The 18315-nt window shown below is 41.7% G+C and overlaps 1 protein-coding gene across 2 annotated transcripts in view; it reads right to left on the reverse strand.

Moving 5' to 3' along the window:
- Positions 1-2990: 2990 nt before the first annotated feature.
- TIPRL (TOR signaling pathway regulator) overlaps positions 2991-18315 on the reverse strand; it is a 32974-nt gene continuing 17649 nt past the window's right edge. Inside the window, exons 5-7 of one of the 2 annotated variants that reach the window (XM_045453021.1) lie at positions 9480-9575; positions 5500-5562; positions 2991-4576 (exon numbers count right to left, since the gene is read on the reverse strand). In XM_045453021.1, coding sequence (XP_045308977.1) covers positions 4433-4576; positions 5500-5562; positions 9480-9575 — 303 coding nt within the window. In that variant the 3' untranslated portion in view covers positions 2991-4432. Of the gene's footprint in view, positions 4577-5499; positions 5589-9479; positions 9576-18315 lie in introns of both variants that reach the window. The other variant, XM_045453022.1, reaches the window with a different exon arrangement.

An 18315-nucleotide genomic window follows, 5' to 3' on the forward strand; every position in this document is an offset into this window, starting at 1 on the left:
GACATTCGCGAGAAACCGCCAAACTGTTTTTCAAAGCGGGTGAACGGATTTCACGTTCTCCCGAACAGCCTATGAGATTCTGGTTGTTTCACATCCTCACTGACGGTGGTTTCGCCCGTTTTTAAATTGCAGCTGTTGCAACAGGCGTGGCGGCGGTGAGGTTTGGGGGTGATGGCGGGGTTCGGAGCTGACGACCAAGAAAGAATTCCTGAAGACGTCTTTGGTGCAGCAAAGGTGATTTTATTAATGCACGGGGACAGGATCCACGGGCAGGAAGAGCTGCCCTGGGGTTGCGAAGACGGGCTGGTTTTATACCGTGGAGTTGGGGGAACTAAAGACAAGAGGAAGTTTCTTAAAGGGATTTCCATATGCTAAGGAAGATTCCCAGGATAGTGGAGGCCTAGCTATTTTCAAGCTAAGGTGGTTTTCCCCTCTAGCAAAGCCTTATCATTCAGTAGGGAGTTCCTGGAGTTTAGGCTCTTGAGAAGATGTTTGTAAACTGAGGGCGACTCTAGCAGTTTAACCATTTGTTTTCTGTCCTTTCCTTTGTTCCTGGGCAGCCAGATGTGCCTGAGGAATGTTACACGTCTCCCACCTGGGGGCGGGGTCTCCCACCTGGGGGCGGGGTCTCCCACCTGGGGGCGGGGTCTCCCACCTGGGGGCGGGGTCTCCCACCTGGGGGCGGGGTCTTTGCCGGATGTCAGCTCCCTCATCAGTGGTATCTTACTGGTTTTAATTTGCATTTGCCTAATAGGTGATGATTTTGAGCATCTTTTCATACGCGTTTTTACCATCCGCAGCGTTTACCCATTTTCAGTTGGGTTATTGTGTTACAAGAGTTCTTTATGCATTCTAGATACAAGTCCTATGTCCTATTTGTGTCTTGGAAATCTTTTCTCCCAGTCTGTGGCTTGTCTGTTGATACGCGTTAAGAGTGTCTTTCAAACAGTGGAAGTTTTTTATTGTAATTTTTTTTAACACTTGTTTGTTTTTGAGACACAGAGACAGTGTGAGCTGGGGAGGGCAGAGAGAGAGGGAGACACAGAATCTGAAGCAGGCTCTGGGCTCCGAGCACAGAGGCTGGTGTGGGGCTCTAATCCACAAACCATATAGGACCTGAGCCAAAGTCGGACGCTTAACTGACTGAACCACCCAGGCGTGGACACACGCTACACACACACACACACACACACACACACACGTGCGCGCACAAGCGAGGGAGGGGCAGAGAGGGAGAGAAAAACTTCGAGAAAAATGTCAGCACAGAGCCTAAGGCGGGGTGTCAGTTCGGAGCCTGGTGTGGGGCTCGGAGCCGGACGCGGGACGCGAGCTCACAAACCATGAGATCTTGACCTGAGCTGAAACCAAGAATCAAAGAGTCAGAGGCTTACCCGACTGAGCCACCCGAGTCCCCGCCTGCTAGGACTTTTCACAGGATTACATTAACTATAGATTAGTCCTGGGAGAACTGGCATATTAACACCTTGATTCTTTCATTTTATAAATGTGGTATTTGTCCCCATTTACTCAGGACTTCCTTAATTTCTCTTATCCTAAGTTATTTGGGATTTCCCAGATACCTTTCTGTTATTGGTTTTTACTAGTTTTAATTCTACGTATAAGTTTTTTATGGCCCAGAATATTCTCTACCTCGGTGAATGTTCCCTAAACATTTGAAGACGGTGTGCATTATACGGTTATGTGAATTTCATGCCCACCTCCCCACGGTAGCGGGTCATGTTATCCATGTAGGATCCTGGGCCCAGGTTTTTCTGTCCCTCCTCTGACCTTGGAGGATATTGGCTTGTATTCCTTCTCGGCAGTAATGGTTCTTTGCCTGTGTCCAAAGGCAGAACATTTCCTATTCCTGCACAGGCAAATGGGTTTTGTCTTTATTCCTCCCCTAGAGATGATGGATTTTTGCCTGAGCCCCAGGGGTGATAGGATTTACTGCGCCTCCCTCAGCAGCCTAAAGCTTTTGCATCTTCTGGAAACGGGTCTGGGGAAGTGGGCAGGGTTTCATACCTACCTATCCCTCCGCAGTAGCCAACTACGTCCCGAATGCTTGAACCAGCGACGACCGGGGGGCTTTCTGGTCTCCAGCCTGCCTCGGTGTTTCTTGTGAACACTTGGTATAGACCACTGGAAAGATCAAGTCCCCCGATTTGAAACTCTCAGCTATGCCAAATTCTTAAACTCCTTTAAGAATTTAACATTCTAGATTATCTTTAGCTGCTCATACAGTGGCCACTTCTTTCTTGAGCACTCTTTCTAGAAGGAAATGGGTGCATATCCCATCTCCTGTTGGAGCGCTGATCACTCCCCGGGATTGTGTGCTCCGTTTCCCAACTTCAGCTCTCTGACACGCTCAAGGAAAGCTGGAATTTTGTAGATTATCCAGAAGTTTTTCCTTATGAGGTTACAGTCTCGAGACTTCTACACCCTGTTCAGAAGCAGAACGGACTACCTCAACTAACGGTGATTTTGTTATTGTCTGAAATCAGTTATTATTTCCATCATTATACTTATTAAAATTTGTAAATTTGTAATTATTTTTGTTTTGTTTCCCCCACTTAACTTTAAGACCGTGAAAACATACACTCTGTCTCTTCATGATCGTAATCCCTCGCACCGAGTGCCACATTGCACACAAAGCCCTTAAAACTAAACAAAATGATACTTATGACAGATATTTCTTTTTTCAAAAATCATTAGCCCACCATACAGCAAACACTGGCTGATTAAAACATCCACAGAAGTACCGGGGGGCGGGGGAGGGCCGAGGAAGAGGAAGAATGAGGGCCCAAAAGCTAAACTGGGAGATTATATTCTGAACTATCTGCTAGATTTTCATTTATCATCTGCCCAGAGAATCTGGCTGTGATGCTGACCAAGTTCAAAACAAAGCGCAAATGAGACAAGGATACCAAACCCTTCTTTCATGAAGCTTCGGGAACAACTGAAATAAATGAACTAGCAAAAAACATAGATCAGTAATTCCTTATTGTTTATTCTTTTCTTACAAAAAGACACTTGGAACAAATAAATATAAAATGGCATACGTCTTATTTAGCAATGGGCAAATACAGGTTTTTCTGGGTACTGTCCACAGGGATGAACTAAAGGAGCTTCCAGAAGTGCCCTCATCCTATCAGCTTTCCACCCTCTGTTTAAAAAAAAAAAAAAAAAAAAAAAAAAAAAAGTCAATTCTTTTCATTCCTCACAATTTTCAACAATGGAGTCTCAAAATAAGTAACCTAACCCTGACTCAGAGACAAAGACATCTGATTCAAGGTCAGCACGTATATAATGACGTTGCCCCGAAACTTCAACGAATGAATATGGAGTTTTCATTTCTTGTATCTTGTATGAATAAAGAGTTTATTCTGTTCAAATCTGCATGGCAAATAAAATACAACAGAAAGCTGAGTACAATATATACACTTTTCTGTCCTAAGAGAAAACATTAAATACAGGTATATTTAATATACAGTGAACATGCCATGTATTTTCTTGAAGCCAACAAAATCCCGATTTCCTATACCCTGCAGGTGATGCAGAAAGCAAACAAATACCAAAATCACTTCTGACAAAATTTAGCTAACAAAATTAGCTAGACGGTAATACAAATTCAATATTCAATGGATTTATTCATTCCACGGTTGCATGGAAAAGGAAGTAAAAAACGTCAAGTACAAGTAGAACCACACATAAGAAAAAGCACCTACGGATGGAGGAGGGACAGCTCTGGGAGCCTGCCTGGGAGAGGCACACCTCGCTCACGTGTTTCCACGGACAGAACACCCTAGTTCGCCGAAACCCTAGGTTACTCAGTTCTGGGTCTGAAATCTTCTCTAAGACGTCAAAAGTCAATTTAAACATAGAGGGGAGATATTTTTTTTTAATCTGTGGGTAAAGATCATGAAAGTCTGACACTGATTTTCCTAAAAGGCAACTCACGACTCTCCAGAAGTACGAATAAACATCAAAAAGCCCAAAGTAAAGAGCTAGTACATCAACATGCGCGGTCAGGAATCCCGTGAAAGTCACAAGGTGCTGCGGTTCTGTGATTTCCACGAACCTCCTCCTGGGAGAAGACAGTGTTCCGTGACGGATGTGGATTATGCCCACTGCTCACGAGACATATACACATCGAGACTCGTGAGATCCTACTTTGTAACAATTTAGAAATCCAAATTTGGCTCCAGAAAATATAAATCTGGAATAGGACTCTGCAGATAGACAATACAAGTAGCAGTTGAGTGGAACCTGCCTGCAACAATCCTGTATTTACTTTTTTTTTTTTTTCCTTTAAGGCTACAGAAAATCTGCACATAGACAAGGCGGTTAATTCTCATAATAAAAATACCCCCTCCAAGGAGCTAAGGTCTCCAGTCAGATTCCATGGTGAGTAGACGTTGTGTGGCACATTCTAGTCCACAGGTGTACTTTCTGGTGAGTCTGCAGGCTTAGGATCAATTCTTTCCGGGAACAGTAGCTTCTCACAAACTGCCTCCTTTATTGGTAAATACTGTGATATTTCGTTGGGTTCCGTGAAGAGGGAAGGTGAAACGTGCTGGGAGATACATAAGTCGTATTAGTATATATTCAGTCACTGCACGGATACTTGTTGGAAATGCTTTGGTTCAAGCATGCATAAAGCATGACAATTCTAAAATGAGTGGCAATCGACGTCTATGAGGATGTATAGGTGTTTCTAATGAGAACGGGTATCTCGTTACTGGACCATTCAGCCCTGTTACCGAATGACTTCCTCAAAGCTCACAGGGATATATTATTTATAACGCTCCCACAGATGTATTAAAATTTAATACATCTTAATCCAATCCCCTTTCCCTGCTGCTTTTGTACCTTGAAAGCACTAGCCTTCGGGTAGAGCCCAGAACGGTGTCTACGCCAGACTCTTAAGTAACTTTTCTAACCCACGAACGTACTCCCCCCAGAAGGAAACAGCGCTAGGGGTGAAAAAGAATAACAAGTTTGCAGAAAGGTGGCACCTGGGAAACAACCCATTACAGAATCCTACAGACTTGGAGAAGCCCTTTACAAGTCCCAGAGGGGCAAGAAAATAAAGGACGTTAGGTGAAAACAAGTTACGGTACAGAATTACCACACTTTAAGAAAAAAATCAGAAAAGCAGACTGGGTAGAAAGAAGTTACGGGGGGGGGGGGGGGGGACGAGGCGCTAAGTGGAATGAACATCCAATTGGTGCCAGTACCAGACCCACCGCCAACCAACTCTGGGTCTGTTTTTCCACCATAAAAAGTGGAAATTAGATTGGATGATGGTGCTGTTACCCATAACAACCCTGTCCTGGTATCTGGGGTGAATTCAGAGAAGTTACGCTCCAGGGGGCTTTATCTTATAGGTGGGCTTATTGGGTGAATCGCTAGATCTAGGGAGGCAGATGTGGCTGGAAATATACAAAATGAAACATTAAAAGTCAACTTCTAGAAACCGGTATTTAAACACCGTACCATTAAATTAGCAATTTTGCTCTCTCGTGATGTATATTCTCGTAACATGTAGGTCTTGTCCGCCTATGTGGAAAGATAAAAAAAAAAGGCTGCAATAAATATTTCTATTGTTACAAAATAGTTTCTATTAAACAGAACCACCTATGACAAACAGAACAGGTTGCAAAAGCAGCATAAAGTCTGATAAGAATATCTTATTCTGTAATGAGATAACTAATCTCACCAAGAATTCGGAATTATTGATTCCAATCTCTATAAATCACAGTGATAGCATATGTAAACAGATTGATAATTACCAACTAAGAGAAACACAGCCAAAGTTTTACTATGAAAGTATGTATATTTACAAATGAGATATGCAAGAGGTTTTAATATTACCGCATGTTTGGAACTATACCTTTTCCTTAAGCTATAGTATCTACTTATATAACCAGGCTACTCTCATGTTTAAAAAAACAAAACAAAAGAAAGCTTTACCAAATTTTATTCTCTCCTATTTCCACAAAATTCTTGTCAAATTGCTTATTTAATAAAGCAAGTTTTTGGTACTTCATTTTTCCAATTTATGACTTTTTACTTATATATTTAAGTAGTCTCCATGCCCAATATGGGGCTTGAACTCACGACCCTGAGATTAAGAGTCCTATGCTCTACTGACTGAGCCAGCCAGGCACCCTCCATTTACAACTGTTTAAAATTAGGTGTTAGAGGGGCGCCTGGTGGCTCAGTTAAGCATCTGACTTTGACTCAGGTCATGATCTCACAATTTGTGAGTTCGAGCCCCGCGTTGAGCTCTGTGCTGACAGCTCAGAGCCTGCAGCCTGCTTCAGATTCTATGTCTCCCCCCACCCCCTGCCCCTCCCCTGCTTGCACTCTCTCTCTCAAAAATAAACATTAAAAAAATTTTTTTAATAAAATTAAGTTTTAAAAAGCAATGTATTACAATTTGTTTTTTGGTGAAACATTATTCAATAAAAGAAAAATCACATAAGATTAAACTCCCTTAAAGTTTTATCCTTTTTGTAATTTTAGAGAGAGAGTGCAAGCCGGGGCCTGGGGCGGAGGGAGAAAGAGAGAATTTCAAGCAGGTTCCACACTCAGTGCAGAGCCTGACATGGGGCTCAATCCCACGACCCTGGGATCATGACCTGAAGCTGAAATCAAGAGGCTCAACTGAGCCACCCAGGCATCCCAACTTTTATTCTTTTCTATCAATAAAAACACATTAATGCTTAAGGAAAGAAAAATTAGATGATATAAAAGTATAATATATAAGTACAGCTTCTATAGATAATACTATCTTTAACTTAGAAATCTCTACACAAAATCTTACATAGATTCATACTTGCTTTTTTCTTTTAAAAATTTTTAATGTTTATTTATTTTTGAGAAAGAGCACAAGTGAGGGAGGGGCAGAGAGAGAGGGGGACAGAGGATCGGAAGCAGGCTCCGTGCTGACAGCAGCCAGACTGATGCAGGGCTTGAACTCACAAACCACGAGATCACAAGCTGAGCCGAGGTGGGACCCTCAACCAACCGAGCCACCCAGGTGCCCCCATACTTGCTTTTTAAAATTCAACACTGAGGGGCGCCTAGCTGGCTCAGCTGGTTAAGCATCGAACTCTTGAATTTTGACTCAGGTCACGATCCCAGGGTTGTGAGACCAGCCCCACAACAGAACCTGCTCGGGATTCTCTCTTTCCCTCTGTCATTCGTGCATGCATGTGCACTCTCAAAAATAAATGAGCGAATGTTTAAAATTCAACACTGAGATGCAGATCTTTACATACCAGTTAAATACAACTCTGCCATTCATTTTAATGGATGTGTACTTTTCTACTATATGGATATAAATTAAACAATTTAAATCAGTCCCCATTCAGTGGGCATTAAGCTCCTTCTCTCCTTTTTGCTATTATAAACAACAGCATTGCCATGAACATTCATATATATATATGTATGTGTATATACATTTATATATAGATACACATACGTGTGTGTATATATATGCATAATATATACATATTATATGTATAATGTATAATATATACATATAATATATATAATACATATAATGTATATATACATAATGTATATATGTATATACATATATAGATAGATACACATACCTATATATACATTATATATGCATAATATATATAATGTATATATACATAATGTATATATATGTATATACATATATATGCTGTATATATATAATATATATATATAAATGTACAACTGCCTGATTAATATTTGCAGATTACTGTATAAGAATGATTTTAGGATAAATTCCTAAGAAATACTGTTGACTTAAAGCATAAGCATTTTTAAAACTTAGATTTCATCTTTTCTGAAGGAGAAAAATGCAGTCTATCTTTAGTACTTCGCTACCACTTATTAAAAGAAAAAGATCGCAAAAAAAAAAAGAAAAAAAGAAAAAGATTACAGTTACCATGTTATTTCAAGGAAAAAAGCCCCACCCATCTATAAGTGCAGGATTTGGGAAAACACCAATCCAACCTCACCCTACTGGGTACAAATCTCACTTCTGCCACCCAATCACTGTGTAACTTGGGTAAGTTACTTACTCTGTCTTTGCTGTAGTTGCCACAGCTATAAACAGCGATGATAACGGGACTTATTTCACAGGGTGGTTGTGAGAGTTCACTGTTCCTAGGACTGCCCAACTGGTACTCGTGTTCCCTTCGCTAAGTCACCATTCTACATGATCACAGATCTGAGGGTACAAATCCATTCCACAAGGACAGGCTGCTATAAGCTATTAGAAGACTTTTCATGCCTTCAATTTAAGCCTCCTCCTTTTTTTAACTTTTCTGAAAACCTTGTATGTTAACAGTTCCTTCAGAGGTGAGTACAGAGCTTTCAAACTGTAGAACAACTATCAAAATGATTATGTAATACAAATTTCAGTAGGTCATGTGATTGTTGTTTTGTTTTGTTTTAAGTTTATTTGAGAAAGAGACCATGATCGGGGAAGGGGCAGAGAGAGAGGGAGAGAGAGAATTCCAAACATGTTCTGTGCTGTCAGCACAGAGCTCGACGAGGGGCTCGATCCCACGAACCACGAGATCATGACCTGAGCTGAAATCAAAAGTCAGACGCTTGACTAAATGAACCACCCAGGTGCCCCCTCGTGATTGGTATTTTTTTTTTTTTTTAATTTTTTTTTTTTAATTTTTTTTTTTTTAACGTTTTTATTTATTTTTGAGACAGAGAGAGACAGAGCATGAACGGGGGAGGGGCAGAGAGAGAGGGAGACACAGAATCGGAAACAGGCTCCAGGCTCTGAGCCATCAGCCCAGAGCCCGACGCGGGGCTCGAACCCACGGACCGCGAGATCGTGACCTGGCTGAAGTCGGACGCTTAACCGACTGCGCCACCCAGGCGCCCCGCTATTTTTAATATCAAGACATTATATAAACCATACATATGATACACAAAGGTAAGAGTTAAGGGACAGGTTTTTTTTTTTTTTTTTAAGTTTATTTTGAGAGAGAGGGCGAGCAGGGGAGGGGCAGAGAGAAAGAAAGAGAATCCCAAGCAGAGTCTGCACTGTCAGCACAGAGCCCAATGCAGGGCTCGATCTCACGAACCTTGAGATAATGACCTGAGCCCAGATCAAGACCTGGATGCTTAACTGAGTCACCCAGGCACCCCAGGGACAGGTTTCTTAAACACAGCTTAAGTACACATGAAGTTTTTAAAAAGGCATCAGACATTCTCTACTGGGGAGGAACACTGGGGAGCGTCTTTCAGAAAACATTTTCAGCTACCAGACCTTTCAGAAAGGAAGATGTGATGCGGTCAATAGTGAATGTAGAACACCCAATCTTCAAGGTTAGAAGGACTGCCATAAATTATAAAGCATTATTTCATTTCAAATTCTCAGATAGACAGTGAAAGAACACGAACGAGCCCAACATCAACTAGTACACTCATTAAATAAGAAGAGATACCTCATGGTAAAGTCTTGTGTCATTCATTCTGATAAGCACTCCATCGATTCTCAAGAAAAATCGCAACAGCAGGAAAAAACTAGAAGGCATTACTCTCTGAAAAAAAAAATAGTACGTTAATATTTTAATGAAAACTAAATGCTATTACTTTGCTGAGAAAATAAATTTTTTTAAAAGGCATCAGAGAAAAGCTGAATTAGCAGTATACAGAAATCTCTGAACTAAAGGTTCTTTGTCATAGCACCAACTTAGTCCTATTCTATTCTATTCTATTCTATTCTATTCTATTCTATTCTAAATATCCTGGCTTCAGTTTCCTACAATAGAAAAATATTTTTTAGGTCAAAAGATAATTGAGGTTAAAAAGACTTAACACTTACCTAAGTAATATGAAAATTACAATGTTCACTTTAAAAACTGACAGTACTTGGGGCGCCTGGGTGGCTCAGTCGGTTAGGCGTCCGACTTCGGCCCAGGCCATGATCCCACGGTTCGTGGGTTCGAGCCCTGCGTCAGGCCCTGTGCTGACAGCTCAGAGCCTGGAGCCTGAATTCTGTGTCTCCCTCTCTCTCTGCCTCTTCCCTACTCGCACTCTGTCGCTCTCTCTCAAAAATAAGTAAACATTGAAAAAAAAATTTTAAAAACTGACAGTACTTACCATTAATGTCAACACCAGTAATACCAAAAGGAAAGAATAACCTATTTCTTTGTTGTTACTCATCTCTACTCACTTTACATTAAATAAAGGCGAGAACTTAAACGAAATGCTCTAATTCAGTGCAATCGATTAAGTATTATTTCATACTGCCGAAGACTGGCTTATCAGATCATTATAACATGTTCTTGGCATCTTTCATCTATGTCACATCTACACATTTCTGTTTTCCAAGCGTAAACCAGGGAAAAAAGACAGAGACAGTGACAGAGTAAGAAGGTGGGTCCTGGTGGCAGGGAGAGAGGGGTTGGATATTGTGGGGCCTTTAGATCTTTAAAAGGAATATGCTTGTGGGCACTTGGCTGTCTTAGTTGGTAAAGTATATGATTCTTGATCTTGGGGTCATGAGTTCAAGCCCCACATTGGGGGTAGAGATTACTTAAAATAAAATAAAATAAAATAAAATAAAATATAGACCATTTCTTAAAAAAAAAAAAAAAAAAAAGCTTGACCATTTACTAAATAAACACTCGTTGTCTACTAAGTGTCCAGTTCTAACTATAAGTAGATCTTGGATTTATATAAAAAGATACAATCCCAGTGGTCAAGAAGTTTATCAAAGAGGGAAACAGAGAAAAAAAAATGATGTGGCAGATATAGTAACAGAGGTATGCACAAGGTTCAATAAGCACTCAGAGAAGGTCCCGAAGTTGGCTGAAGAAAGTTAGAGAAGACAACGGAAAGCTGACCATAGAAAGAAGAGCTGGGGGCGAGCTCCTTTTTTTTTGCCAAAAAGAAGAAACACCATGTATAACAAGTACTAAGGCACAGAATAGAAGATACACGCAGGGAACTGAGTGAGTTGTAGAAGCACAGGGCAACATTAATGAAGAGCGAAGAAATTAACACGATAACCCACTAACAACAGTGGCTTTACTACCTAAAGAGTCACCAGCCACAGGCCAAGCTCTCCTGCCCTAGGACCTTTACGAACCCTGTTCCCTGACCTAATGCCTACTGGTCTCAGATCTCGGTGTAAATATCACTTGTACACAGAAGCTTCTCCTACCATTCTATGACCACAGGCTTCTGTTATTCTCTCTCGATTCCCTTATAAACGAAAAGATTTGTAACTACAGCCGTTCACGTGTTTACTTGCTTAAAGCCTATCTGCCCCCACTTAGACCGCAGGCTCCATAACTGCGAACATGTGCTCTGGTCATCACTTTGTCCCTGCTGTCTAGACAAGTAGCGAGCACACGGTGGGTGCTCGTCAGCGATTCCCTGAAGGAAAGAGAGGCTGGAGCTCTCTTTGCCGGAGAAAAGGCCCACAGTCACCCTGCCTTCCGGCGGGATTATCAGAAACAGACTTCAAAGCAAAACCCAGAATAAAGAAGGGCTGGAGGAAGAACCTGACCTAGACAAGTTGCTATGTCACAGCCAACTGACTGGGAAGCAGCGTTACTTGACAGAGCGCTCTTTGTAATTACTGGAAAGACTCACTGGCCACATTTCCCCACATTTCCAAGTGGGTTATCGACAGTTACACTGGGCACAACACAGGAAGCGAGCTGAAGTAACGTTTCAGCATGGCGGAGAGCAGAGCAGGAGTCAGAAGACCCAAGTGCTCGTCCTAATTTCGCAATTTAACTGTGTGTTTTAAGGCGGCAGTTCTCTCACAGGGGATGTTTGGAAATTTCTGAGGGTGTTTTTTGTTGTCACAATGATATTAGGCAGTTAAAGACCAGAGACGTTAGGTGTTCTGTAACGCACAGGACCATCCTATACAACAAAGTCCAATCCTGCATCCACAAAACTTCCAAAGATCTTCTCTGGCATTCATGTGGGGAAAAAGATAACAATAGCAATAAAAACAAACAAATACATACATACATAAATAAGCCAACAATTTATACTGACCTAACCTTAGAACCTAACTCCATTTTACATACAAATACAAAACACACTGAATTTCCAGGCACGCAATTACTTTGCAAATCAAGGAAGGATTATACTTTATTTCATTTGGAACTTTACTAAAGGGTTGTTCACCATTTTTGAAAAATTACATCACCAATGGCAGTCTTGATTGTGTTACCTGAGTCACTGACTGCTACCTGGCACCCCTATCAGCCTTCACTTGTAGCTGTCACATTCACAGTGATTCAATATGCAAATGTAAGTATATGACTGCTTCATTATGACCTTAGTGTAGTCATATTATGCATATTTCATACGTACGTACTGAAATACATCGTTTATTCTAAATCAATTTCCTTTTCTCTTTTCTAATTAGGACACGATGTTGGTTTACTGGAAAGAAGGTGGGTTATAGTATCTATGAAATTCATTTCAGGGTAGTAAAAGGGAGGGGGTGTTAAAAGTATTTGGTTAGGAAAAAAAAAAAAAAAAAAGGAGCAACGAGGGGAAGTAGTTGAGAACCAGTAACTCAGATCAAGATCCTAAACCACCTAAAGTCTCCTTCTTCATCTATAAAACTAGGGGGTGTGAAGAAACCGTTTCTTAGACCCTGTCTCCGTAAAACACGACCATTCTATAAGTCTACTTCCAAAAAGCCACCTCAGCACAGGCTTTGTGGAATTTTTTGTACCACAGAGATGAGATACGTGCCTACCTGATATACTTGGATTCTTAGGTAAAACATGGAAGCAGAAGGTAGACCACATTCACTCCTGACTACTCAGAGTGGAACTAACCGCCCAATGGAAAAAAGACAGCCTCTTTAGCAAATGGTGCTGGGAGAACACCTGGACAGCAACAGGCCGAAGAAGGAAACTGGACCACTTTCTTACACCAGACACAAAAAGAAATTCAAAATGGATGAAAGACCTCAATCTGAGATAGGAAGCCATCAAAATCCTACAGGAGAAAACAGGCAGCAACCGCTTTGAACTCGGCCACCACAACTGCTTACTCGACGTGTCTCCAGAGGCAAGGGAAGTAAAAATGAACTATTGGGACCTCATCAAGATAAAAAGCTTCCGCACGGCAAAGGAAACAACAAAACTAAAAGGCAACCAAGGGAATGGGAGAAGATAGTTGCAAATGGCATATCAGATAAAGGGTTAGTATCTAAAATCTATAAACAACTTACCAAACTCAACACCCAAAAAAACAAATAATCCAGTGAAGAAACGGGCAGGAGACACGAATAGACACTTTTCCAAAGAAGACATCCAGATGGCCAACAGACACATGAAAAGATGCTCAACGTCACTCATCATCAGGGAAATACAAATCAAAACCACAATGAGATACCCCCTCATACCTGTCAGAACGGCTAAAATTAACAGCTCAGGAAACAACAGATGTTGGCGAGGATGCAGAAAAAAGGGAACCCTTTTGCACTGTTGGTGGGAATGCAAACTTTGTGCAGCCACTCTGGAAAACAGTATGGAGGTTCCTCAAAAAATTAAAAATAGAACTACTCTACAACCCAGCAATTACACTACTAGGAATTTATCCAAAGGATACAAAAATGCTGATTCAAAGGGGCACATGCACCCCAATGTTTATAGCAGCACTATCAACAATAGCCAAAGTATGGAAAGAGCCCAAATGTCCATATACTGATGAATGGATAAAGAAGATGCGGCATACAATGGAATACTACTTGGTGATAAAAGAGAATGAAATCTTGCCATTTGCAACAATGCGGATGGAACCAGAGGGTATTATGCTAAGTGACATAAGTCAGCCAGAGGAAGACAAATATCATATGATTTCCCTCATATGGAATTTGAGAAACTCACCAGATGAACACAGGGGAAGGGAAGGAAAAATAAGATAAAAACAGAGAGGGAGGCGAACTATAAGAGACTCTTAAATACGGAGAACAGACTGAGGGTTGCTGGAAGGTGTTGGGTGGGAGGATGGGTCAAATGGGTGATGGGCATGAAGGAGGGCACTTGTTGGGATGAGCACTGGGTGTCTTATATAAAAGATGAATCACTGGGTTCTAATCCTGAAGCTATATAACCCTACACTGTATGTTAAATGAATTAAATGAATTAAAAAAAAAAAAAAAAAAAGAATGGAACTAACCATTAGCTGGTTACATAACATCACTGCCAGTATTTGGGAGACAGGAAATGTATTTTCTCTGAAAGTTAAAACCTTGCATATTAGCATGAAAATAGCTTTTCTTTAGATCTTAGAGTAGTCCTATAAACTATAAATCATACCAAGGACAGTAGATTATAACACAAAATCCTAGTCTAAAAACATAGCTGAAAGAAGCTACCTTAGAAACACAAAACAAAAATTAATTCCTAGAATACCTCATAATTAGATATAGGTAATGCCAACCACACAAAATTATCAAAACTCATGGGGCGCCTGGGTGGCGCAGTCGGTTAAGCGTCCGACTTCAGCCAGGTCACGATCTCGCGGTCCGGGAGTTCGAGCCCCGCGTCGGGCTCTGGGCTGATGGCTCGGAGCCTGGAGCCTGTTTCTGATTCTGTGTCTCCCTCTCTCTCTGCCCCTCCCCCATTCATGCTCTGTCTCTCTCTGTCCCAAAAATAAATAAACGTTGAAAAAAATAAATTAATTAATTAAAAAAACAAACAAACAAAAAAAACTCATAATAAACTCGCTGAACTAAATCGAAAAACCTCACGGTGCACAGAGCTCCACTCTTTCTCCCTGGGGAACTGTGTCACAAGGAAACCATTATTATTTTTTGAATTAAAATGGTCTAGGTTTAGAATTAAAATTTTAAGATGGTAAAACTACTTCAAAACCTGAAACAAACTAAGTAAGTTAAAAGCAACTTAAAAGGCTCCATCCAACAATAACAGGAATCCAAAGTTACTTTGGGGGCGCCTGGGTGGCTCAGTGAGTTAAGCGTCTGACTTCAGCTCAGGTCATGATCTCATGGTTCGTTGAGTTTGAGCCCCTTAGCAGTCGGGCCCTGTCCTGACAGCTCAGAGCCTGGAGCCTACTTCAGGTCCTATGTCTCCCCCTCTCTCTGCCACCCCCAGCTCGTGCTCTCTTTCTCAAAAATAAATAGACGTTAAAAAAAGTTTAAAGGGGCGCCTGGGGCTCAGTCGGTTAAGCAGCCAATTCTTGACTTCAGCTCAGGTCATGATCTCCTAGTGAGTGAGCTCGAGCCCCACATCAGGCTCTGCACTGACAGAATGGAGCCTGCTTGGGATTTTCTCTTTCTGCCCCTCCCCTGCTTGCACTCTCTCAAAATAAATAAACTTAAACATTTTTTTTAAATAAGTAAGTTACTTTGTTTATGTAAGTAGTTTCCACATTACAGTATCATTTCTTTACAGGGTGCTTTATAATTATTATAGAAACCAAGAAATCAAGCATTCATAAGCAACTAGTTTCACAAATTCTAAAGTAAGAACTTTTTAGTAGTTTTCTGGCCAAGATTAAAATACCAAGTGGGGCTCGAACCCACGGACCATGAGATCATGACCTGAGCCGAAGCCAGATGTTCAACAGACTGAGCCACCCAGGCGCCCCCTTTATGATGTTCTTAATAAATAACATTCTTTTCTCTAGCTTACTTTCTTGTAAGAATACGGTATATAATATATATAACATACAAAAAATGTGTAATCAACTGTTAATGTTATCAGTAAGACTTCCAGTCAACAGGAGGCTATTAGAAGTTAAGTTTTTGGGGAATTAAAAGTGACACAACGAGGGGCGCCTGGGTGGCTCAGTCGGTTAAGTGGCCAACTTTGGCTCAGGTCATGATCTCATGGTCTGTGAGTTCGAGCCCCAAGTCGGGCTCTGTGCTGACAGCTCGGAGCCTGGAGCCTGTTTCAGATTCTGTGTCTCCCTCTCTCTGTTCCTCCCCCGTTCATGCTCCGTCTCTCTCACTCTCCTTCAAAAAAATAAAAATAAAAACATAAAAAAAAAAAAAGTTACACAACGATTTTCAACTGTGGACAGAGGGTTACTGGTTGCCCCGATTCCCTCACTATTCGAGAGTCAACGGTATATTCCATACCCACAAACTCCTAGCCATAAGGAAAGATATAAGGTAATCCTTAAACATTTACACTTATTTTTAGAAGTTCCTTGGAGAGCTCTGTTAAAACTAAAAATGATCTGAGATGGTTCAGATTTTATTTGAGAGCAACTGGGAAACACATAGACTTTAAATCGGAAAAAGTTCTATGTCAAAAAGGCCAGGTGAAGGGCATCAAGTGAGCTTTATGTGCAAAGTACCTAGCAAGGGCTCTGGAAATGATTGTCACACTTCGTCACACTTTGTTCTACATTTCATCACACTTCGTTCTCAGGCCTTTTCTGACCTCTTCTCTCCATTCCCACGTGCGTCTACCCAACTTTCCAGTCAGATAGGCAAGGGTACCACGGTCAGACAAGAAATATTCTTTGTCCCATAGTGCGGAGACAACTAAATCTCTAATCTGCTTAGTTAATTCTCATAAAACTCCAGGTTTGGGAATCACTGGACGAGAGGTAAGCTTATCTACACGCAGTCCCCCTTTCCTCCCATCACCACAGAAGCATCTCTCCTGTCTAAAGCTAATCCTCCCTCCCACGATCTGGATCCTAGAAGATTATGAGCAAAGACAAACTGATCCACTGTGTGATTGATCTTAGGCAAGTTACTTAATATCTCTGACCCTCCGTTTCCTCTCACTGAGCAGAATTTTCTGGAGGATTAAATGAGATAATATAAATAAGCTATATGTGAAATAATAGAAAATACATATATAGGTCTCTGCTTCTAGTTCCTGACAGAGGGCTTCTGAAACCCTTATAAATTTCTAAGTGAGAAGGGCACTTAGGAACATCTTCGGTTCTAATGAGGCGATTCTGGGGGGGGGCTCCTGGGTGGGGGCTGGTCCCCAGAAAGACCAGGCCATGATCAGAAGCTTGGAATTTCCAGCTCCACCCCTCATTTTCCAGAGAGAAGAGAGGGGTCAGAAATGGGAGTTAATAATTGATCATGCCTTGTGAGGGAGCCTCCATAAAATCCTAGTAGGATGGGGTTCAGAGACTTTCCAGGTTGGTGAACACATCTATATACTAGGAGGGTAATGCACCCCAACTCCAAGGGGGCAGAACTCCTGCACCTGGGACCATCCCACACCTCCCCCTATATCTCTCTCATCCGGGTGTTCATCCATACCTCTGTTACCATATCCTTTAATAAACTGGTGAACATAAGACAAAGAATATTTCTTGTCTGACTATCCATAGTACATTTGGCTACGTTCCCCTGAGGTCTACGAGCTGTTGTCGCAAATAATTAAATCCAAGGAGAGGAAGTCACGGGAACCTCCAATTTGTAGCCAAGATGGACAGAAGTTGTGGGGAACGTAGGGACCTATGATCCCTGGTGGCTGGCGCCGAGGACGCAGGGCGAGGGATGGCGGTCTTGTGGGCTTGAGCCCTTAACCTAGGAGATCTGACACTATCCCCAAGTCGATAGTGAGGCCAGTGTCCCTGAATTCTGGGTGTTGGTAAAAGTACCACACATCTGATGTCGGAAACATTTTGAGCGTTGAGAGTAAAGGAGAGACACAGGAGGAGAAGACTGGAGTTCTTCCAACCCAGGGTCTCACAGTAAATTTTTCCTCCCGGTAAAAGCTCAAAGCCTTCCTCTTCCCTCCCCTCTTCCTCCTCCTCCAAAACCTCACACCATTCTTTTTCTCCCCTCTCTACAAGGGACTGCTTCCTGTGAGCACCTGATCAACGCTAGTCTTCCCCATGTTAAAAAAGCAAAAAGCACGTGCTCACGCACACCTGTCAACCGCGTGTCCTCTCTTAGGCGTGTCCCTGTATCTTCTCCATCTAGGAAGCTTTTTGGAAGTCTGGTCTACTCTGTCTCCACCTCCACATCTTTCCTTTACTTCCTAACCATGTAACTTAAACTGCACTTGCAGAGGTGAATACCGGTATCTTAGTTGCTATAACCAATAAATTTTTTAGTCTGGTGGACACCATCACATTCTAAGATCTCCTTACAGCATGACGCTGCCCCTTCACGTCCTTCTTCTTGCAAAGCTGTGCCTCCTTAGCTTCCCAGGCACCACGTTCCTGGTTTCTCACCCGCATTTATATTTACCAGGCTAGTCTGTGCTTAGAGAAGCAACTTCATTTATCCACACCGCACTGCTGGGAACTATGGCATTTATTTAGGGCAATATGTGTTTCACTGTTAGA

The sequence above is a fragment of the Leopardus geoffroyi genome, chromosome C3, assembly GCF_018350155.1.
Source record: "Leopardus geoffroyi isolate Oge1 chromosome C3, O.geoffroyi_Oge1_pat1.0, whole genome shotgun sequence".
NCBI lineage: Eukaryota > Metazoa > Chordata > Mammalia > Carnivora > Felidae > Leopardus > Leopardus geoffroyi.